The sequence below is a fragment of the Schistocerca gregaria genome, chromosome 2, assembly GCF_023897955.1.
Source record: "Schistocerca gregaria isolate iqSchGreg1 chromosome 2, iqSchGreg1.2, whole genome shotgun sequence".
NCBI classification, from domain to species: Eukaryota; Metazoa; Arthropoda; class Insecta; order Orthoptera; family Acrididae; genus Schistocerca; species Schistocerca gregaria.
In genome coordinates, this window is record NC_064921.1 from 945421826 (window position 1) to 945446576 (window position 24751).

Below are 24751 nucleotides of genomic sequence, written 5' to 3' on the forward strand. Positions count from 1 at the left end.
AGAAACAAATTGATGATCTCCTCAAACATGTAGGTTCAGCTATTATGCTATTAATGTTATTGCAAAATTTTGGTGATAAACATATCAGTAAATTTGTCTACTATGCCTATTTTCATTCACTGGTTTTGTAATTTGGGATAATTTATCACTAAGAAAAAAGTATTCATAGCACAAAAGTAATCAGAATAATAGCTGTAGCCCATCCTAGATAACCCTGCATTTATTTCAGAAACTCAGGATATTCACAGAACTTTTGCAATATATACATTCATTTATGATTCTTTTTTATTAATAACCCATCCCAATAAAAATAATAGCTAACTGCAGAGACACAATACTAGAACAAAGGATAGCCTTCACTATTCTGAGTTAAATCTAACTTTGTCACACAAAGGGGTAAATATTGCAGGCACAAAAATCTTTAGTCATTTGCTGAATAGCATTAAAAGTCTGATATATAGCCAAACAAATTAAAAGGATTTCTGAAACAACTAGCAGTTGAGAGACAAGAAGCAATTGCAAAAGGGAAAAAAGAAGAAGAAGAAGATTATATAGTGTAAAGAAAACTTATGTTAAACTGACAAGTTCCACATCATCACGTCTCTTAGTTTTCCTTGTTTTTTGTAGAGTGTAAAGTTGGGATTTACATCCTGAAACCTGAGTCATGTATATGATGTTATCCAAATAAAGAATTTGTCAAGTACACCTGGAGCTGATTTATTCATGACGAAATAGCATTTGACTCTGTTGACCATGGTCTTCTGTGAAAATTCTTGCTCTTTTTTGGCAGTTCAACTAAGTTCATAATAACATTAGAGCTACTCCATGACGATATGAGAGCAACAGTAGCCACAAGAGTTGACGCACATTTTGAAGTAGAAATTTACATGCAACAAGATTGTATGATAGCACTGATGTGCCCCCTAGATGTTCAATAATATTTCACAAAAATATTGTGTAAAAGTATTGAAGTTCTCCCTCTACTGCTGAATAATATTGTCAATGGTAATGTGGTTCAGAATGTTGGGTGGTGAAGACACTGCTTCTGAGTAATTGCTCTACTTTAAAATTAAGAAAAGATGAAGGAAAAATTGGTTCAAGGAGTGTCATAGATCACTCATGACAATTTGTTGAGAGATTTGAAGTGCAACAGAAAAAACCATAATGTTTCACATGTTTAGGATACAATATTTTCTTTACAAAATTTCCATACATTTCTGGAAATGATTTTCCATGATTCTGCTAAACCTCTCATTTAACCAAATGTAACATTGCCTGGCTTACAGTAGTGAGACACTATAACGGCTTTACCAATTGCTGTATAACTTATATATCAAAAAACCTCGGATTATTATGCACGCTTGTATAGAGAGGCTATCGAGATTGATAAACATTGTAATAATTTTAACAGGAAAGACGAAGGTGTTAAACTGGATAAAATTTGGATGTCAGCGTTGCACCACAAGCATGACGATCAATTACTTTCAATCGAGAATGTTGGCATTACCAGAGACAATCTCATAGCCGACGTCACGTGATCAACAGTGGCACCCTCTGTACTGCCTATATAATCAGCGCTTCCTCGAGTTCTCTTCGCAGTTCGCCGCTTTACCTCCGAGGATGTCTCCCGCAGTTGGAGACGAAACGTCAGGAGAGAGTTTTATACTTCGACCACGGCCTATCAGCCCGGAAGTTTTAAGAAGACAATGTTATTCAGTATGTATCTTAAGCATGCACTAAACAATAGCAAGGAGACATTTGGAAAGGGAATTAAAGTTCAGGGAGAGGTCTGAAACTTCCTGGCAGTCTCAGTCCTACACAGAGTTTTAATGTGCCAGGAAGTTTCATATCAGCACACACTCTGCTGCTGAATGAAAATTTCATTCTGGAAACATCTGCCAGGCTGTGGCAAACCATGTCTGCACAGTATCCTTTCTTCCAGGAGTCCTAGTTCTGCAAGTTTTGCAGGAGAGCTTCTGTGAAGTTTGAAAGGTAGGAGATGAGGTGCTGGTGAAGTAAAGCAATGAGGATGGGTCGTGAGTTGTGCTTGGGTAGCTCAATTGGTAGAGCACTTCCCCACGAAAGGCAAAGGTCCCGAGTTCAAGTCTTGGTCCAGCACACAGTTTTAATCCTACATGAAGTTTCATATCAGCACACACTCCACTGCCGAATGAAAATTTCATTCTGGACTTTGAGGTTTGCTGATTACATTAGCTGGTCACATATAAGTGGATTTTAGTGACAAGCCATGGATATTTCTGGCATATTCTTGATAATCTGCAGTTCATGTCGGCTATCCTGCAATCTTTCTCACAAGGCCTTAAGAAAATAGGTGGCAGAAAAAATGTTTTTTACATTAGTTATAGCTTTATGTGTCAGCTTCATGTTGATGTGTTTATCATTTCATTAATCGTCATAGTTATTGCGATTTTTTTCATACATGTATCACACTGCTTTAAATTCAAATGTGTTGCAATGAAAAATAGTCATTGCTATGAATTTGTGTATGGCATGTAGCGTGTTCACCTCCATTAGCGCACACACGAGAATGAACTATTCGCAATGTCTCTCATATGTCATAAATGGTTCGAGACATTGAAAAGAGATTTTGCAAAATTATAGCACACAAAGAGGAGAATATTTTGTCATATGATAAACATGTGGCACTTTCTTATCTGCCATGATATGCAAGTAACTGTAGACTTTTGAAACAGAATGATGTAATTTTCTAAGAGTAACAGATAGCTGGTGAAATGAGAATTATGGTTTTGCATTAAGATAAGCGAAGAAATTACACAGATATTGTTATACTAAGACTGTGGTTATTCATAAGCTTTTGACCTGATCTGTCCTCATTCCCCATGTAATAATTCACCATTTCAGGATTATATCATGTTTGCAACGGCACTGTGGTTTTAGCAAGATGACATTATTTAAACTCCACTATGTTTTGACAAAAGCAGCAGATTTTAACATGGCAACAAGAGACATGCAGGTGATACTCAAAATTTGCCACAGATGAATGAGTGGTTTTCAGGTGATAGCAATTCTAGTCACTACAGGTAAGACGAAAAGGGTGGTCCAATGATCACATAAAAAACTTATACAACTGTATCATGAAATACCTTATTTGTGAAAATTGACACATGAACATTACACTAACAAGAATGTAAAAAACAGGATGTATAAAGAGATGACTGAAACATTTCTAGACAGTGTTGTAACAGTGAACTAAATTTTTACAAAACGTACAAGCATTTGAAATAAAAAAGAATGCAGAAGAGTAGATGGGTAGATTGGATAACAAATGAAGAGGTGCTGAATCTGTGGCATATTGTTGCAGGTCCAGTTAAGGAGGAAGTCAAGGAGATAATGTAACATGCACATACATTTTTAGTAATTTATTAAAACTTGAATACTGTAAATACTTAAATTTAGAAACAAGTAGTGTACACACACACACACACACACACACACACACACACACACACACACAGGTGACATGAAATTGATGCTGTCACTGACACTTATAACATTTAGCACACATTACAGAAGAATAGTTCAACATCAGACTTCAATTCTTTAAATGATATAAAGTTCAGAATAACTGTTCAAGTAACAATCAACTGGATCTGTATTATCACAAAAGTGATGATTGCAGCTTATCACTGATAACATACAGAGTCGGCTGTGTAGCACTGCAATCAGATACAAATAACTTTTTGACTGTGGTGGCAAAAGGAAACACTACCGGGCTTGTCTACACCAACATCTCCAATTTGTTGCTGCGTCTTACAGCGACTGTCTTTACTTGTGGTGGAGTCTTCAAGTACCAACTTTTGCATGAGGGACCAAATTTTGCCTGATACTTCATTCTGTGGCAGACTCACATCATACAGAAAACAAATTTATGGCACAACTTGACTAAATAAATGGTTGGTTGACTGGACATACCGAGACATTGAGGAAATGTCACTTTCATAATGGTGAGAGGTGTTGGGGAGTAACAGCCAGGGAATAACAGCTGGTGGGAGACAATGGCTTGACTACAGGATCGAATGGATGGAGGATGCCGTAGTTATGCAGAGATAAACAGGCTCACACACGATAGATTAGAATGGAGAGCCGCATCAGATCAGTCTCTCAACTAGAGATCACAACGACAACAACAGCATTAACACCATACGTAGTCAATGATATTTACCTGTGTAAGGTATTTTCTTGATTTAAAAATGCAGTAACACCAATAACATGTAACAAACTTAACCATACTGGTCACATAGGTCCTATTTCTAGTATTAATCATCTACATTACACACTGGTGCATTATGGATTTGTGTGTGAGGAGTCACCTTTCCCTTGTGGTTTTCTTTTCTTCCATTGTAGTATGAAGTTATATGTCTCTAATGATATACTATTTTAAATGTACAACAGAGAATGTTTTTTCCAATTCTGTAAATTAATCTGCAATACCTTGTAAGGGAGCTCCACAACTTGAGCTTCAAGTTTTTCTGCTTCTGTATACATAAATTTTTTCTGTAGCTTCATCATATCCACTGTCTTCGTCTCTGTTGCAGTAACATGGAATGGCATGGGGGATGTGACTTCTTTCTTGAATGGAATATTCCACAGGCCTTTGAAGTAAATAGCATTTACAAGCACTAGCCGAGTAAATTCATCCAAAGTACCTGAAAGAAACAGACGGAAGGAAACTGCTAAAATTAAATCAAAAATTAAATCTGAACAATGCCACCAGCAAACCAGAAATTTCTTCTAGTCATTGTCACTGTCATTAACAAAAAGAGCGCTGATGGTATTTTTATAGTATAAGACCTGCTCATTTCACATGAAATTAATTTCTGTGGTAGAATTTATTTAAAACTTGTATCACATATATTTGGTGGTGATGGCCAGTCAGAGGATATTTTTAATTTGTATATTTACACTGGGCCACCAACCATTACTTCACTAAAATGGAGAGAACTTCTATAAAATTATGTAAAACATTTTGTTTTGGTGCCTAGTAAATAAAATATATGCTCACAGAATATTTACTATGCTACTAGATCAAAGACGTCCAATAAAATAGAACTCTTTATGATATTCAGAATCAAGATACACCATCAGAAGTGTAACACATGTGGCTCAAGGAAGTAAGTTAAGACCATCAATTTTTATTGAAGAATGACAGCCTCAGATTATATTTGCCATGTAGTTGGCTAAGAGCATCTGTGGTCACATATTCCAGTATAAATTTTATTGCAGTCAATGCTCACAAAAACCTTAATATCAACTGTCTACTCACTGCCAATAGACCACAAATATTGCTTGGCCAATGGATGCATCAGCAAATTCTAGGAGTCAGCATTTAACGAGGTTCCTACAAGAAGAGACTGTATGGAAACAACATAGTATTGCATAGATTGCAACAGTACATAATTCTTGTAACTTGCAGGAAGGCTAGCAGACAGCCAATCCTTGGCTCAAATGTTGGTAGATGATTTTCAACATAAACAACTGTATCACAGTGTACATAAATAAGCAAAGAGGCTCAATATTGTTTCGCTTCATGACCACCAAGCAATCACGGTAATCAGTGACTACAATCGAATGTGATATAAGTTGTTTTAAGCTGGGATGGCAATATATTATTAACGGTCTAGTTATTTACATGTTCCACAGATCTTTCACTATGAGGAGGAACACGTCAGTTTACAATCATAATATTCTTTCAAAGTAAAAGAAAGATCTGTCTATTGGTAAGGACAATGCCAAATAGAGATCTACCAGAAAAATCATGAAGAACTGTAATTCATTTATGTAGGAAAAGGAATTTGTTTACAATGACCTATCCTGATTGATTTTAGTGACCTGCAAATTAGTCTAGAAACTTTTCCAAGATTGATGAGTAAAAAAGGTAGTTAAGATTTAGAAATGAGCACCTGAACTAATTAGGTGTCTGTCCATTAGCCCAAAACCATTACAGTTTGAATTAACAAAAAAGATAGAGAAGGTTCACAGAAGAGCTGTGCAACTCATTAAGGTCTTGTCTAGCCAGTCAAAATTTTGGAAACACCCATTCTAGGAAGGTCACATAGGTCAGTACAATAGACATTTATCCATGTGATATAGTGTAACCATGGTATATCAAGAGTGAGAATGACAGACTATGCATGGGAAATTTGGAAACGTGCATAATACAATCTAATGCTCTACTATGTACTGTGTCACCCAATCCTACACATGATAATCATTCAAATGCTCATTTACCAGTATTTTGTGAACAATTTCAATTTCAGGAAATTTTGAAGCAGATTCACCATTGAAAGATGTTGCTTATCTTCCACTGCTGATTTTGCTAACTACACACCATGAACCATGAACCATGGACCTTACCGTTGGTGAGGAGGCTTGCATGCCTCCGCAATACAGGTAGCCATACCGTAGGTGCAATCACAATGGAGGGGTATCTGTTGAGAGGCCACACAAACACGTGGTTCCCGAAGAGGGGCAGCAGCCATTTCAGTAGTTGCAAGTGCAACAGTCTGGATGATTGACTGATCTGGCCTTGTAACACTAACCAAAACGGCCTTGCTGTGCTTGGACTGCGAACGGCTGAAAGCAAGGGGAAACTACAGCCGTAATTTTTCCTGAGGGCATGCAGCTTTACTGTATGGTTAAATGATGATGGCGTCCTCTTGGGTAAAATATTCCAGAGGTAAAATAGTCCCCCATTCGGATCTCCAGGCGGGGACTACAAAAGAGGATGTCGTTAGCAGGAGAAATAAAACTGGCGTTATCAGGAGATAGAAAACTGGCATTCTACAGATCGGAGCGTAGAATGTCAGATCCATTAATCGGGCAGGTAGGTTAGAAAATTTAAAAAGGGAAATGGATGGGTTAAAGTTAGATATAGTGGGAATTAGTGAAGTTCAGTGGAAGGAGGGACAAGACTTCTAGTCAGGTGACTACAGCGTTATAAACACAAAATTAAATAGGGGTAATGCAGGAGTAGGTTTAATAATGGATAGGAAAATAGGAATGCAGGTAAGCTACTACAAACAGCACAGTGAATGCATTATTGTGGCCAAGATAGATACAGAGCCCAAGGCTACTACAGTAGTACAAGTTTATATGCCAACTAGTTCTGCACATGACGAAGAAATTGAAGAAATGTATGATGAAATAAAAGAAATTATTCCGATTGTGAAGGGAGACGAAAATTTAATAGTCATGGGTGACTGGAATTCAGCAGTAGGAAAAGGAAGAGAAGGAAACATAGTGGGTGAATATGGATTGGGGCTAAGAAATGAAAGAGAAAGCCGCCTGGTAGAATTTTGTACAGAGCATAACTTAATCATAGCTAACACTTGGTTCAAGAATCATAAAAGAAGTTTGTATACATGGAAGAATCCTGGAGATACTAGAAGTTATCAGATAGATTGTATAATGGTAAGACAGAGATTTTGGAACCAGGTGTTAAATTGTAAGACATTTCCAGGGGCAGATATCGACTCTGACCACAATCTATTGGTTATGAAACATAGATTAAAACTGAAGAAACTGCAAAAAGGTGGGAATTTAAGGAGATAGGACCTGGATAAACTGACTAAAACAGAGGTTGTACAGAGTTTCAGGGAGAGCATAAGGGAACAATTGATAGCAGTGGGGGAAAGAAGTACAGTAGAAGAAGAATGGGTAGCTCTGGGGGATGAACTAGTGAAGACGGCAGAGTATCAAGTAGGTAAAAAGACGAGGGCTAGTAGAATCCTTGGGTGACAGAAGCAATACTGAATTTAATTGATGAAAGGAGAAAATATAAAAATGCAGTAAATGAAGCAGGCAAAAAGGAATACAAACACCTCAAAAATGAGATCGATAGGAAGTGCAAAATGGCTACGCAGGCATGGCTAGAGGACAAATGTATGGATGTAGAGGCTTATATCACTAGGGGTAAGATAGATACAGCCCACAGGAAAATTAAAGAGACCTTCAGAGAAAAGAGAACCACTTGTATGAACATCAAAAGCTCAGATGGAAACCCAGTTCTAAGCAACGAAGGGAAAGCAGAAAGGTGGAAGGAGTATATAGAGGGTCTATACAAGGGCGATGTACTTGACGACAATGGTATGGAAACGGAAGAGGATGTAAATGAAACGGGAGATAAAATACTGTATGAAGAGTTTGACAGAGCACTGAAAGACCTGAGTCAAAACAAGGCCCTGGGAGTAGACAACATTCCATTAGAACTACTGACGGCCTTGGGAGAGCCAGTCCCGACGAAACTCTACCATCTGGTGAGCCTTTCCCCAATGTTATTCAATCTGTATATTGAACAAGCAGTGAACGAAACAAAACAAAAAAATTCGGAGTAGGTATTAAAATCCATGGAGAAGAAAAAAAACTTTGAGGTTCGCCGATGACAATGTAATTCTGTCAGAGACAGCAAAGGACTTGGAAGAGCAGTTCAATGGAATGGATAGTGTCTTGAAAGGAGGATATAAGATGAACATCAACAAAAGCAAAACGAGGATAATGGAATGTAGTCAAATTAAGTCCGGTGATGCTGAGGGAATTAGATTAGGGAATGAGACACTTAAAGTAGTAAAGGAGTTTTGCTATTGGGGGAGCAAAATAACTGATGATGGTCGAAGAGAGAGGATATAAAATGTAGACTGGCAATGGCAAGGAAAGCATTTCTGAAGAAGAGAAATTTGTTAACATCGAGTATAGATTTGTGTGTCAGGAAGTCATTTCTGAAAGTATTTGTATGGAAGTGAAACGTGGACGATAAATAGTTTGGACAGGAAGAGAAGAGAAGCTTTTGAAATGTGGTGATACAGAAGAATGCTGAAGATTAGATGGGTAGATCACATAAGTAATGAGGAAGTATTGAATAGGATTGGGGAGAAGAGAAGTTTGTGGCACAACTTGACTAGAAGAACGGATCAGTTGGTAGGAGATGTGTTGAGGCATAAAGGGATCACCAATTTAGTATTGGAGGGCAGCGTGGAGGGTAAAAATCATAGAGGGAGACCAAGAGATGAATACACTAAGCAGATTCAGAAGGATGTAGGTTGCAGTAGGTACTGGGAGATGAAGAAGCTTGCACAGGATAGAGTAGCATGGAGAGCTGCATCAAACCAGTCTCAGGACTGAAGACCACAACAACAACAACAACAACAACAACACTCCAATATTTCCGGATTGAAAACCATCCATTGGAAGCAATGAAGGCATTGTGACACTTAAATCAAAGTGGAAATTTGCTGCTTAGATTATAATAACTGGCCCAGAAAGTGGCACACTTTCACTTCACTTTATTAAAAATCATCTATAAAGACATTCATTGAGTTCGCCATCTTTTCCTCATTTTGTTCTTTTTCTATCCATTCTCACATCACTTTGAACTGTATTTACAGAACTTCTAAGTTTATTTTTTTTCTTTCTTCCATCTCCTGACTGTTCCTTACCTGTGTACCAAAATTGCTTTTGTTTTGCCTTTCTTCACAAATCAATAATTTTTAATTTATTACTCAAAGAATATGGCTTTCATTTCTGTGACATCATAACAAACACACAGATATTCAGATGTTAAATGAATAATGCATGATTCACAAAATGGTTGTGCTTGTTTTGGTTGTTGTCAATCATCGTCTCTTGGCTAACCAAGCTGTTGTCGGGGGGGCCTGTTTTACTGCCATATTATATTAGAATGTATGGTATATCAGATCTCAGTATGTCAGGCTTTACTGCATATGTATTCAAACAGTGAAAACAAGCGAAAGTAAATTACAAAATCCTTCCAACTGAATGACTAACTGGAAGACAAATACTAACTGGCTGCTCCCAGAAGATTCTCTGCTTGTAGAACATGATTCTCCAGTGCTTTCAAGAAGAAGCTTACTATTAAATCCCTCATACATCTTGCATAATTACTATGATGGTAAAATTTGAGAAATTTGGGGTTCTTTGGATGTCTGTTAACAATCATTCTTCTTGAACACTACTTACAAAGCAAACAGTAAGGTAGCTATGTAACCTGCATCACACACTATACAGTAGCTTATATAACAGTGTGTACTTATTCCGTGCTGCATTCATGTGCAGAAATGAGTATATACAGTGGTTAACATACAAATGAAGTGATTTGATGTGTGAGTGATTCTACTGGATTTTGGCATGACTCCTTATAGTGATGTAGACACTAAGTACGATCTAACCCACAAGTGCAGTTTGCAGAAAAAGAAGGCACATCACTGCAACAAGAAAAGACGATACTGGAAACATCTCATTGGCTGTTTATCAGCAGACAACTTGAAATACCTCTTCTAACCTCTACCTGATCCACTTGGGCACAAAAACATCATTATTTATTTATTTTAATTATTGATTTATCCTTTGACAAAGTATGAATGAAGATATATTTTCATTTCAGGCACCAACAGGTACATAGTATTTGCTGTCTACTGTTTAACAAAAATATAATTTATCAAAAAATTATTCTAGGGTTATTTCATATTATTTTTTTATTTTGTGGTGTCATGTGTAGGCTCATGGAAGAGGTTCCATTTTATTGTGTCATGGTTGTGTTGTGTGTTATCTCTAGTATTGGGAGAATATCTGAATTTTGTCCAACAAAGGAGTTCGTATAGGTATATACTGTCCATAAATACCCCTACACATTTATTTTTAGAATGCAAGTTTGTTATGGCATTTCAACAAGATCTATTACTGCATCTATGGTGCATTTATCTTTCTGGAAATGCAACAATGAAAACAAAGCAGAAAACAATCAGAATGTACAACCATTAGACGAAGAACCAACTCTGATGGAGGAGAAGGAGACAATAAAAAGAATAAAAAGTTGGAAGGCCCCTGGCATAGACATGCTATCAGCAAAGCTCATCAACGAAGTAGGGAGAGAAGATACATGAATTGTTAGCTGAACTGATAAAAAGAGGTATGAAGAAAATAAGTATTGCCCGAGGAATGGAAAACCACTGCTGTATGTCCCATATACAATAAAGGAGACAAACTGCTGACATAGAACTACAGAGGGATATCTCTCCTATGCACATGCTATCAAGTAATATCAACACTGAGGACATATTACACACAGCACAAGCAGGGTTCAGAAAAGATAAATCAACAATTGTTCAAATATTCACACTAAGACAAATATTAGATAAGAATGTTAATTATAATCAAACTCTGATAATAGTGCCTCTAGTAGGAACCTTACCTCTGCTCATTCCATTGTACTACAACAGCCTTCATTTAATCTCACAGCCATTTAGACAAATAAACACTGCTGTTGAAAATGACTGTCTCTATAATAGGCTTTCACAAATTTTTGTTACTTCTGCATGAAATATGCTATTCCGTACCAAGCGTGCAGCCTTAGGTTGGTACAACCAGATGTCAGATGCAACATTCCTGCTCAAGATGACAATTTCTGTCATATTTCTTACCCAGGACATCCCTGAATCAAGTGACCTCCTTGTTGGCAACAAACACTGTAGAAGCTACGGAAGCTATTAACATTTTTAAGCAGTAAAACGGTAGTGCATTAAGTAATGACAATGCATTTGATGCTTTGTGTAATGTGGAGAGACAAGTACAGCTAATTGTTGTTAAACGAACACAAAAACAAATAATTATTTCAAATATTTTAAACTGACAAAATTTAAATTGTTTTAATTTCATATTTTGTACAATATAAAGAGAATGACAATAAGGGTAATTTATTTGTTTTTGTCCATTTTGTGTCCTATGCTTTCCTATATTTTACACTTTCCTGAATTTTATATTTCTTTGGGTCAATTTGCAAAAAAGTGTAAAGAGGGGGTTACTGTATGTTGTGACTTTTTAAAATTGAAGGAGAGACCATTTGCAGAAAACCAGCCAACAATACCTTTGAGAAACTTCTTTACCATTTCTCTTATTCCTGTATGTATGCTTGAATTGATTACAATGCTAGTGTCATCAGTAAAAAGAACTAATTGAGCTTGTTATATATTAGATGGAAGACTGCTTGCATATACTAGGAACAATAGTGGACCTACGACTAAGCCTTGAAGAACCCCATACATGATTTATCCTCAGTCAGAATAATGTCCCCAAATTACAACTTCCTGCATTCTTTTGCTTAGATATGACATTATACATGGGTTACATAAACCATCAATGCCATAAAATGCCAGTTTATCTAGGAGACTATTGTGAATCAAACACTCAAATGTCTTAGACAGGTTGCAGAAAATACTAACCTATGCTATTTTGTTATTTAATGCTTCTAAAATTTAGTAAATGAACATTTAAATGGCATACTCACTGCAGCAGCTCTTCTGAAATCCAAACTGTGATGTACTGAGGATATTATTGTTGCACAGTAGAGAAACTATTATAGAAACATGTTGTTGTTGTGTCTTCAATCCTGAGACTGGTTTGATTCAGCTCTCCATGCTACTCTATCCTGTGCAAGCTTCTTCATCTCCCAATACGTACTGCAGCCTACATCCTTCTGAATCTGTTTAGTGTATTCATCTCTTGGTCTCCCTCTACGATTTTTACCCTCCACGCTGCCTTCCAATAATAAATTGGTGATCCCTTGATGCCTCAGAACATGTCCTACCAACCGATCCCTTCTTGTAAAGTTGTGTCACAAACTCCTCTTCTCCCCAATCCTATTCAATACTTCCTCATTAGTTATGTGATCTACCCATCTAATCTTCAGCATTTTTCTGTAGCACCACATTTCAAAGGCTTCTATTCCCTTCTTGTCCAAACTATTTATCGTCCATGTTTCACTTCCATAAATGGCTACACTCCATACAAATACTTTCAGAAACGACTTCCTGACATTTAAATCTATACTCCATGTTAACATAAACTTTCCAAAAAATTTGTAAAATGACATTAGTAGTGATGAAATTGCCTTGAGTCAATGATCATTACACAGTAATTAACTTCAACGCTCTATTGGCAACATCACCAACTCCAGATGTGCTTTTATCTTTGAGAACATACATAATTTTCTTAATTTCAGAAGGATAAGTTGGTGATATGGTCTTATTATTGAAGTTTATGAGAGTTGCTGTATCAATACACTGATTTGATTTTTCTCTTGAACTGTTTGTTTATATATTTTCACCCATGTTTAAGAAAATATAATTACAAATATTTGCCATCTAATATTCATGAGTGACAGCCCCTCCATTCAGTTCAATGTTGATGTTATTTTGTTTTGTGGCTGGCTGTCCTGTCTCTTGTTTCACTACATGCCATATAATCTTAAGTTGGTTATTGGAATCACTGTTTTCTAACACAATGTGCATGTTCTTTGGTTTTTAGTGACTTTCATATTAATTTTGAGTAGTTTTTGTAGTGTTCAACTATTGCATGATCTCTAGTTGTTCTTGCCAACAGATAAATTTCCCTTTTTCTTTCGCAAGATACTGTAATCATTCTAGTTATCCATGGTTCTTTACTTTCTGATAAGCTTATGCAGAATGCTGTTTCCAAATAATGATATGAATTTATCACAGAATAGATTAAATTTTATTTCAGCATTTTAAACTTCTTCCCGGTCATCTCATGTAAACTGTTATCAAAACATTTGTCATTAATATCCACTGAGGAGTATCCATACTGTAATACACTATCCTATTCATCCTAACTAACTACGAATCATAGTCAGAGAGAGCATTTGTTACTGTGTGCACAGTTATTTTCTTGCTTTGAGCATCACCAAAGGAAACATTATCAAATAGGGACCTAACTGTCTTTATCCATCCATGTTGTAAATTTAATTAACTGAGGTCAAATTATACAATCTAAATAAGGCTTCCAGATCATTCTTCCTATCAGAACCCTTTTAGAAACTCTACAATGAAGTCACCACAGACTATTAATTGCTTGCTGCTGTCTGACACCTAGCGTAGTAAGATATCCATATGCCTCATAAACAGTTAAGAATTTTCCAATGGGGTTCTATAAACAGTTACAACTAAATGAGAACTATTTTTCAGTTTTAATTCACAAGCACACACTTCTATTTGCAGAACACTACAAAATTTACCTGGCTCATTTTTTGAACTTTTGTCTGTCTTAATATGTGTAACAACTCCCCCTTTTAATTCTGCACGATTAAGATGCTAGAGTGTAAGATTTTAAATGTAACTTATCTAACCCCGTGAGCATGGGATGCTCAGATAGATACAGGATGTCTATCCTTTCAGAGCTCCCTAAATTCTCCAGACAAGAAGCTGTTCTGCCTTGTTACTCAATCCTTTAACAGTCTGAAGAAATAAGCTAACCTTATTTTCCTATTCATTCTTTGTTGGACTCTACTGTTATTTTGAGTTCTTTCAAAACAGGGTGTCTGAATCGTGATTCTAGCCTAAAAAGAGTGATCTTGCTTTGTATAATGGTGGCCTCCCATACATTTTCTGCAGAAAGCTCAGCCAACCTACCTTCCCTCTCCTGTTAAGGTGTAGGCCATGTCTAGAATATCCCCATACTGCAATTGCATGAGGGGCATTCAATATGTAATGCAACACATGCTTTTCTCAGCCAATTTCAGTTCAACAAATGTGAAATTTGTTGTGGGATATCACAGAATACTCCCACTTTGGCCCCTATAGCTTGATGAAGTTCTATTAGGTGGTGGTGCTTTATCAGCCTTCCAAATGGCATCTGTAACAGAGGTGGGTTCCAAGCAGAGAGCTGTCATTGAATTTCTTTTGGTGGAAAACCACAGCATCACAGATATTCATATGCACTTTCAGAATGTCTATGGAGATATGGCAGTGAACAAAAGCACAGTGAGTTGTTGCGTGAGGTGTCTGTCATCATCACAACAAGGTTGCACAAACCTGTCCAGTCTTCCATGTACCAGCAGGCCACACAGAGCTGACACCTGCAACAATTTCAGCATGTTTATCACCACAAAAATGCAAAAGGGTTTTCCTTCTCCTTGAGAACACAAAGGCTCACACAAGTCTGTGCACACAAGAAGAGCTCACAAAACTTCATTCAACTGTTCTTCCTCATCCACACTACAGCCCAGATTTCATCCACTCAATCTGCTTGGCCCAATGAAGGAAGCACTTCACAGGAGACAGTATGTGGATTATTAGAAGGTTATTAATATTGAACAGCAGACTGGTACAATGCAGGCTTACATGTCTTCCCAATAAGACGGTTAAGGCCATCGCATTGAACAAAGATTATACAGAGAAATAGGGGTTTGTAGCCAAAAGCATGTGAGAATAATATTATGTATTGTGATCCTGAATAAAATCAATATGCTTTCAGAACAAAAAAATATGTTGCACTATTAGGTTGTTCGCAGATGATCCTGTAATTTACCGACTAGTAAGGTCATCCGAAGACCAATATCAGTTGCAAAGTGATTTAGAAAAGATTGCTGTATGGTGTGGCAGGTGGCAGTTGACGCTAAATACCGAAAAGTGTGAGGTGATCCGCATGAGTTCCAAAAGAAATCCATTAGAATTCGATTACTCGATAAATAGTACAATTCTCAAGGCTGTCAATTCAACTAAGTACCTGGGTGTTAAAATTACGAACAACTTCAGTTGGAAAGACCACATAGATAATATTGTGGGGAAGGCGAGCCAAAGGTTGCCTTTCATTGGCAGGACACTTAGAAGATGCAACAAGTCCACTAAAGAGACAGCTTACACTACACTCGTTCGTCCTCTGTTAGAATATTGCTGCTCAGTGTGGGATCCTTACCAGGTGGGACTGACGGAAGACATCGAAAGGGTGCAAAAAAGGGCAGCTCATTTTGTATTATCACGTAATAGGGGAGAGAGTGTGGCAGATATAATATGCAAGTTGGGATGGAAGTCATTAAAACAAAGACATTTTTCGTCACAGCGAGATCTATTTATGAAATTTCAGTCGCCAACTTTCTCTTCCGAATGCGAAAATATTTTGTTGAGCCCATCCTACATAGGTAGGAATGATCATCAAAATAAAATAAGAGAAATCAGAGCTCGAACAGAAAGGTTTAGGTGTTACATTTTCTCGCGAGCTGTTCGGCAGTGGAATGGCAGAGAGATAGTATGATTGTGGTTCAATGAACCCTCTGCCAAGCACTTAAATATGAATTGCAGAATAGTCATGTATATGTAGATGTATTTATGTAATGCTTCTTTTACACTACTTGCCATTAAAATTGCTACACCTCAAAGATGACGTGCTACAGACACGAAATGTAACCAATAGAGAGAAGAATCTGTGATATGCAAATGATTAGGTTTTCAGAGCATACACACAAGGTCGGCGCCAGTGGCGACACCTAGAATGTGCTGACATGAGGAAAGTTTCCAACCAATTTCTCATACACAAACAGCAGTTGACCAGCGTTGCCTGGTGAAACATTGTTGTGGTGCCTCATGTAAGGAGGAGAAATGCATACCATCACGTTTCTGACTTTGATATAGGTCGGATTGTAGCCTATCGCCATTGCAGTTTATCGTATCACAAAATTGCTGCTCACGTTGGTCGAGATCCAATGACTGTTAGCAGAATATGGTATCAGTGGGTTCAGGAGGGTAATACGGAACGGCTTGCTGGATCCCAATGGCCTCGTATCACTAGCAGTCGAACTAACAGGCATCTTATCTGCATGGCTGTATTGGGTTGTGCGGCACTGTCTCGACCCTTGAGTCAACAGATGGGGACGTTTGCAAGACAACAACCATCTGCACAAACAGTTTGACGACGTTTGCAGCAGCATGGATTATCAGCTCAGAGACCATGGCTGTGGTTCCCATGACACTGTATCACAGACAGGAGTGCCTGCGATGGTGTACTCAACGACAAACCTGGGTGCATGAATGGCAAAACGTAATATTTTTGGATGAATCCAGGTTCTGTTTACAGCATCATGATGGTCGCATCCGTGTTTGGCGACATCACAGTGAACGCACATTGGAAGCGTGTATTCTTCATCACCATACTGGCAGATCACCCAGCCACTGGTTACACATCTCAGTCACCTCTTGTTCAAATTGATGACACTTTGAACAGTGGACATTACATTTCAGATGTGTTACAACCTGTGGCTCTACTCTTCATTCGATCCCTGCAAAAGCCTACATTTCAGCAGGATAATGCACAACCGCATGTTGCAGGTCCTGTACAGGCCTTTCTGGATACAGAAAATGTTCGACTTCTGCCCTGGCCAGCACATTCTCCAGCTCTCTCACCAATTGAAAACATCTGGTCAATAGTCGCCGAGCAACTGGCTCATCAAAATACGCCACTCACCACTCTTGATGAACTGTGGTATCGTGTTGAAGCTGCATGTACCTGTACACGCCATCCAAGCTCAGTTTGACTCGATGTCCAGGCGTATCAAGGCCATTATTATGGCCAGAGGTGGTTGTTCTGGGTACTGATTTCTCAGGATCTATGCATCCAAATTGTGTGAAAATGTAATCACATGTCAGTTCTAGTATAATATATTTGTCAAATGAATAGCCATTTATCATCTGCATTTCTTCTTGGCGTAGCAATTTTAAAGGCCAGTAGTGTAACAAGAAGCACTGCACTCATATGAGTTTTCATTTCAGTCAGCATCAGCCTGCTCAACTCAGTGTTTATATGGCTCACAGAAGTGTTAACCCAGGGCAGGACTGACACTGTAGATCCTCCACAAAGCTTGCATCCTGTGTCTATGCCTGTTCTTGGTAACTGATAACTTGGTGGCAATCATACCTATGTAGAAGCATGAACAATGTTTACATATCAGCTTGTAAATGATAAGTGTCATTTCACAGGCGGCTTTTCCCATGAGTTTATATGTTTTGCCAGTTACAGGGCTGGCACAGATGATGGTAGGAGGATGCATTGGGCAAGTATTACAGTGGGGAGAAAACTTTCCAATCAGTACACCACCATTCTCACCTCAGCCTTCACTGTAAGTAACTATACTACAAGCCTAGTTCAAAATCAGATTCCCTGGGCTAGCACATCAATCCTTCAAAAAGCAACTTAGAGTGCACCTCTTGTCACTCACAAGGTCACAAGGGAACCTCCCAATCGCACCCCCCTCAGATTTAGTTATAAGTTGGCACAGTGGATAGGCCTTGAAAAACTGAACACAGATCAATCGAGAAAACAGGAAGAAGTTGTGTGGAATTATGAAAAAAATAAGCAAAATATACAAACTGAGTAGTCCATGTGCAAGATAAGCAACATCAAGGATGGTGTGAACCCAGGAGGGCCGTGGTCATGTGGTTAGCACGAGAAACTGTGGAAAGAGAAGTCCTTGGTTCAAGTGTTCCCTTGAGTGAAAAGTTTGCATTCTTTATTTTCGCAAAGTTATGATCTGTCCATTCATTCATTGAGGTCTCTGTTCACTGTAATAAGTTTAGTGTCTGTGGTTTGCAACCACACCATAAAACCATGCGATTAGTAGACAAAAGGACGTGCCTCGCCAATGGGAACATGACACTGGTGACGGCATGTATGTCACATGACAGGAATATGTTGTCGACCCACCTAACTTGTACACTTGGTGAATGGGTAAAAAGATTCTTCTACCTTTCCCAATTTAGATTTTCTTGTGGATGTGATAATCACCCCCAAAAAAAGTGATGAAAACATAAGAGTGTGTCGCATAAACTGCAACAAATGAATGCAACAGCCTCACAGTCACACAGTTTACCCTGTGCTCTGTCAAAACATATGTTTTTAATGTTTTCAAATGTTTCTGTTTAGGTGTAGCGTCCCTATACTATGGCACAGTTACCTTGCATTGGACGGATGGATGGACGGACAGATAATAATTGTCTGAAAATAAAAAATTAAACTTTTCACTCGAGGGAAGACTTGAACCAAGGACCTCTCATTCCACAGCTGCTCACACTAACCACGGGACCACGGTGCTCCTGAGCTCACACTGGCCTTGCTGTTGCCTATCTTGCACATGGACTACTCAGTTTGCACATTTTACTTATTTTTTTCATAGTTCCACACAACTTCTTCCTGTTTTCTCGATTGATCTGTGTTCAGTTTTTCAAGGCCTATCCACTGTGCCAACTTATAACTAAATCTGAGGGAGGTGCGATGGGGAGGTTCCCTTGTCAGTACTATCTGTATCTCCAATGTATTAATCAGCTACTATGACAAAGCTATGATTTCCTAGAATCATGCCCTGAAACAAGGTCCATTCTGTTTGATATTTTGCCCACCACACCTGGAATGGGTTTTCACCACCCACCCACCCACCCACCTCCACCCCACCCCCCTCCCAAATCTCTGCATTATCCTGGTCAGACACTATGCTTCCTTACCATATGGTTCCTACCCCTGTGACCACCCCTGCTGTACGGCTTGCCTGATGTATCTTCCTACCACCATTTTAAGCTAGCCCAGGAACTGGTGAAATGTATACTTTCAGAGGTACAGCCACCTGTGAAAAAATACATGACATGTATGCAAACACTGTTCAGGCTACTACTTTGGTATGACTATCATCAAGTTAGCACTTAGGATGAATAGGCACAGACAGTATGTATACTGGTAGTACACAAAATCCTGTTGCAAAGCACACTCTACAAGTCAGTCATAATCTTAGTGCCTGTTTTGCCACAGGTGCTTTCCAGATACTCTCTCCTGACAGTTGTTTCTCAGAACTCCACAGGTGGGCACTGGCATAACATGTGCTTGGCTCCCCCCACTTACATGGCCCAAATCTACATTAATTTCTATGGTTTCAGAATTCCTTTCCCATAACTACTCCTTTCCTTCACCCTGGTTTATTTCTTTTATTTTCCAACCTGTCTATCTGCCAACCCCCCTCCCCCCCTGCCCCTCCTTCACCTGTCTACCATCTATAACACATGTAGCTGCCTGCTCTTACTGGATCTTGCACAGCATTTTTTCAGAAAGCTGTCTCTTGCTTATTACCTACCTCACCCTTTTAAATTCTCATATATTCATATCTCACACACTATAGGCACCAGTAATAAGTCTTTCCTTCTAATTCCATCCAGAATGTTTCCCATTATCCAGTGTTCTGGATGATTTTTCCATAATCCTCCCCATTACCTATACCTCACCAATCCTTTTCCTACATCCCTCTTCTTTTCCGGTCAGCCCCTCTGCCAGGAGGAAGAGCCACTGACTCTGAAAGCTTGCACACGTCCATATCTTTTATATGTGTTTTCTCTCGATGCCATTTGGTGAGTAGTTTCTTTTACCTATCCATATTATATTATATTTTAAAACACTGATTATTTCCTAGAACACCCAACAATGTCCTTAATGAACAGACAGAGTTGCAAAATAAGGTGTGTATTAATAATTGTAACATTGTTTCAAGTTCATGTTAGAGCTTTTTCCAGTGTCCCATTTGATACAGATGTACACACTATACATATATATTTTCTACTTGACAAACATGTCATTTGATATAGATGTGCACAATATACATAACGTGTACGTCTAAAATTTCCTGTAGATATTTATACCCTAATTATAATCATGTCTATGTGGTCACAAAAGGGTCCATTTTCTGTGTTCCCTCTGTGATACACAGGTTGTTGTGAGTCTGTGTTATAGTTGTCAAATGTTAAATGACTACTTATCTTGGTCACATGGGGACACTTATGTCACAGGATGAAAACAAGGGATTGTGGTCAGAGCAAAGAGTCTGATTTTACAGGTCTCTTGTTACCTCTGAGTTCACATCTAGATATATCTGTGACATATATATTGAATAACACACTCAGACAAATAGTATATAAGGGCAGAATATATACACTAAATAAGAAGACGTAAAACTGGTGCTAACTGTCAGGTAAACTTAGATTTCTACTGTAATGTATACAAAATGCTCTCATGTTATGAACACTGATGCGTAGTCATTTATTTGTTTGTCCTCTGTATCAAACACCACTGGTAATGCGCTATATGGTGGAATATCATTCTGGCAGTGAAATATTTTTGCATTCAGCTCACAGTGTACAGCAAGATGACTATTAACAAACACTTAAAAGTTGCAGAGCACTGAGTGTACAAGATTTAAATTTTTGTTACAGTAGCCACTTAAGGCTTTGTGCACTGCCCTCTTGATACCCAAAGATGTTCATTTAGTATTTCTCTGTGCCTTATGCTCCACTGTACAGCTATTACACAATACACTCCAATTCCTAATAAGTTTCTTTACAGTGAGTGTATACTGTAGATGTTCCATTCCATCCTGAACTGTTCTCCTAGCTACATATCCACCAGGTTGCTACACAGTAATGATCTTGTCAGCTAAGCATAAAGTGATAGGAGTATATCACCCACCAAATGCAGATGTAATGTGTTTTATGTATATACTTAGTATGGCAGTTGGCCAGGCTGGTCCTAATGACCCTACTACATTTGGTGATTTTTAACACAGATGCAAATTCCAATTGTACAATAAATCTGAAGCTCGCTGATTTATTAATTTTGTATAGTCTTGCAAACAGAGTAGCTCAGACACTAGTGTAATGGACACATGCTCCACTAGAATAGATTATGCTGTAATCAACACAAATACTATACATTATTATAGATAAGGTAAATTATAGTAGCCTAGATTTTCATTACTCTGACCAATTTTGGCAGGTGACAGAGAACATAAATTCAGTTGCGCTAAAAATAATGAAGGTTGTTCTGTATAAACAGACTCCGGATAGATTAAATAATAACACCTTTAACTACAAACTGGCAGAGAAGAAATGAGACTCTATGTACCAGGTGAATGGGTCTGACAACAAATGGAATGAGTTCTATTCAACCCTGTCGAGATATTATCACTATTGCTGCCCTGTCAGAGAAATCCGAAAAGTAATTAAGCATTATCAAGATGGATGTAATTCTAGACTGAAGCTCTCACCAAGTCTGAGTAGGCTCAGGGAGAGAATACATAATCTAAATCTGCTTAATAAAGCTACTATTATTCTACAAATTTTTAAGGAAAAGTACAGTCAGGCAAAGATAAATTTTAAAACTGATATTACTGACCTCAGGAAGCAGATTAACAGCAAACTAACAGAGTCCTCTGGTAATATAAGTAAAGTATCCTGGGAGTTAACTGACAAATACCGTAAAGGTCATAAGATGTCGAAAATGGAAATTTTCAGAATAAGATGTGATGGTAATATTGTAAAAAGTCCAAATACTGTATGTCAGACAATGGAAAATCCAGGCTGGGATGTAACAATATCATGAAAAGCATAGATGCTACTCACCGCATAGTGGAGATCTCACCGCATAGTGGAGATGCTGATTTGCAGATAGACACACAAAAAGAGTGCCAGAAAATAAAGTTTTGACTAACAAGGCCTTTATCAAAAACAGCTCTCTCTCTCTCTCTCTCTCTCTCTCTCTCTCACACACACACACACACACACACACACACACACACACACAGGTCGGGAGGGTTGTTACGGGATGCAAAAGCTGGTACAGAAGCAAATAACCAGAGCCACATCCTCATCCCCTCAAACCCAGAACCTCTCACAGAACCACCCCAAAAGTGCCCCACTTGTGACAGGATACTTCCCGGGACTGGATCAGACTCTGAATGTGGCTCTCCAGCAGGGATACAACTTTCTCAAATCCTGCCTCGAAATGACATCCATCTTTCATGAAATCCTCCCCACTCCACCAAGAGTGTCTTTCCGCCATCCACCTAACCTTCGTAACCTCTTGGTTCATCCCTATGAAATCCCCAAACCGCCTTCCCTACCCTCTGGCTCCTACCCTTGTAACTGCCCCCTGTGTAATACCTGTCCCATGCACCCTCCCACCACCACCTACTCCAGTCCGGTAACTCGGAAGGTGTACACGATCAAAGGCAGAGCCACGTGTGAAAGCACCCACGTGATTTACCAACTGACCTGTCTACACTGTGACGCTTTCTATGTGGGAATGACCAGCAACAAACTGTCCATTCACATGAATGGACACAGGCAGACTGTTGGTAATGAGGATCACCCTGTGGCTAAACATGCCTTGGTGCACGGCCAGCACATCTTTGCACAGTGTTACACCATCCGGGTTATCTGGATGCTTCCCACTAACACCAACCTGTCCGAACTCCGGAGATGGGAACTTGCCCTTCAATGTATCCTCTCTTCTTGTTATCCACAAGCCCTCAATCTCTGCTAATTTCAAGTTGCTGCCACTCATACCTCACCTGTCATTCAACAACATCTTTGCCTCTGCACTTCCGCCGCGACTGACATCTCTGCCCAAATTCTTTGCCTTTAAATATGTCTGCTTGTGTCTGTATATGTGTGAATAGATATGTGTGTTTGTGTGAGTGTATACCTGTCCTTTTTCCCCCCTAAGGTAAGTCTTTCCACTCCTGGGATTGAAATGACTCCTTACCCTCTCCCTTAAAACCCACATCCTTTCATCTTTCCCTCTCCTTCCCTCTTTCCTGACGAAGCAACCGTTGGTTGCGAAAGCTTGAAATTTTGTGTGTGTGTTTGTGTGTTTATTTATTGTGCCTATCTACCAGCGCTTTACCGTCTGGTAAGTCATGGAATCTTTGTTTTCAAAGTACATAAATAGAAAGTGATAAAATAATTTTTTTCAGATTTGTTATATCAAAACTGTAGTCAGGGGGCTATTTTGAAATGTCTAGCATTTTCTCCATCTGGTGTCAGTACGAAAGGTAGGTTGAAAGTTTTTAACTACTACAACTTTCTTATTTATAAATCAGTTTTATTCAGTTTGGTGTCATTAGAAAGATAAAAGGACCAACTATATCACAAAACTATAAAAATACTGCAACTGTGCATATAAATATGTGCAAATCTGTAATTAATGTCATTTTTCAAAAAAAAAATTTATGAACTTCATGAATTTTTTTCGTCAAAATTAAAAGTTTCACCATTTTAAATTTTGTCTCAAAGAATTCTTGTTGTCATACATTTCAACATTAAAAAAATCAGAAGGGTGTTTGTTCTGTTTAATCATTTAAAACAGAAAGAACATAAATAATAATATACGCATTTCATTTTGTGACTTTTACCTAAGTAGTCACAAATGATGAGCAGTTCTTATGAAACACATTCATAAAATTCTAAAAACATTGATTCTGTCAAACAAGTTTTCAATGGAAAATATTATGTCTGATTCAAAATTAAACAAACGACCAGTACTTGTGCTTGCACTAGGAGCAGGCAAAGTCATTAAAATGTTTTTGTGGTATAGTCAATGCCCACACCATGGCATCTGCACCTGCATGACTGTGGTCTTTACGTCATACAGCCAATGGCTGGCACGCCCTACTTATGCGCAGCTCTGCACAGCTGTACAGTGCAGGCACGGGCCTCATGCACTGAGTGCCTCTGCACTGTCAGGGCAACCTCTTTGTAACCTCTTGGTTCATCCCTATGAAATCCCCAAACCGCCTTCCCTACCCTCTGGCTCCTACCCTTGTAACCACCACTGGTGTAAAACCTGTCCCATGCACTCTCCCACCACCACCTACTCCAGTCTGGTAACCGGGAAGGTGTACACGATCAAAGGCAGAGCCACGTGTGAAAGCACCCACGTGATTTACCAACTGACCTGCCTACACTGTGACGCTTTCTATGTGGGAATGACCAGCAACAAACTGTCCATTCGCATGAATGGACACAGGCAGACAGTGTTTGTTGGTAATGAGGGTCACCCTGTGGCTAAACATGCCTTGGTGCACGGCCAGCACATCTTTGCA

The 24751-nt window shown here is 38.6% G+C and overlaps 1 protein-coding gene across 10 annotated transcripts in view; it reads right to left on the reverse strand.

Moving 5' to 3' along the window:
- Window positions 1–24751, reverse strand: part of LOC126335403 (serpin B6-like) — a 236340-nt gene that overhangs the window by 109274 nt on the left and 102315 nt on the right. For all 10 annotated transcript variants that reach the window (XM_049998659.1, XM_049998654.1, XM_049998661.1 and 7 more), the window contains one exon: window positions 4474–4688. In XM_049998659.1, coding sequence (XP_049854616.1) covers window positions 4474–4688 — 215 coding nt within the window. The remainder of the gene's footprint in view (window positions 1–4473; window positions 4689–24751) is intronic.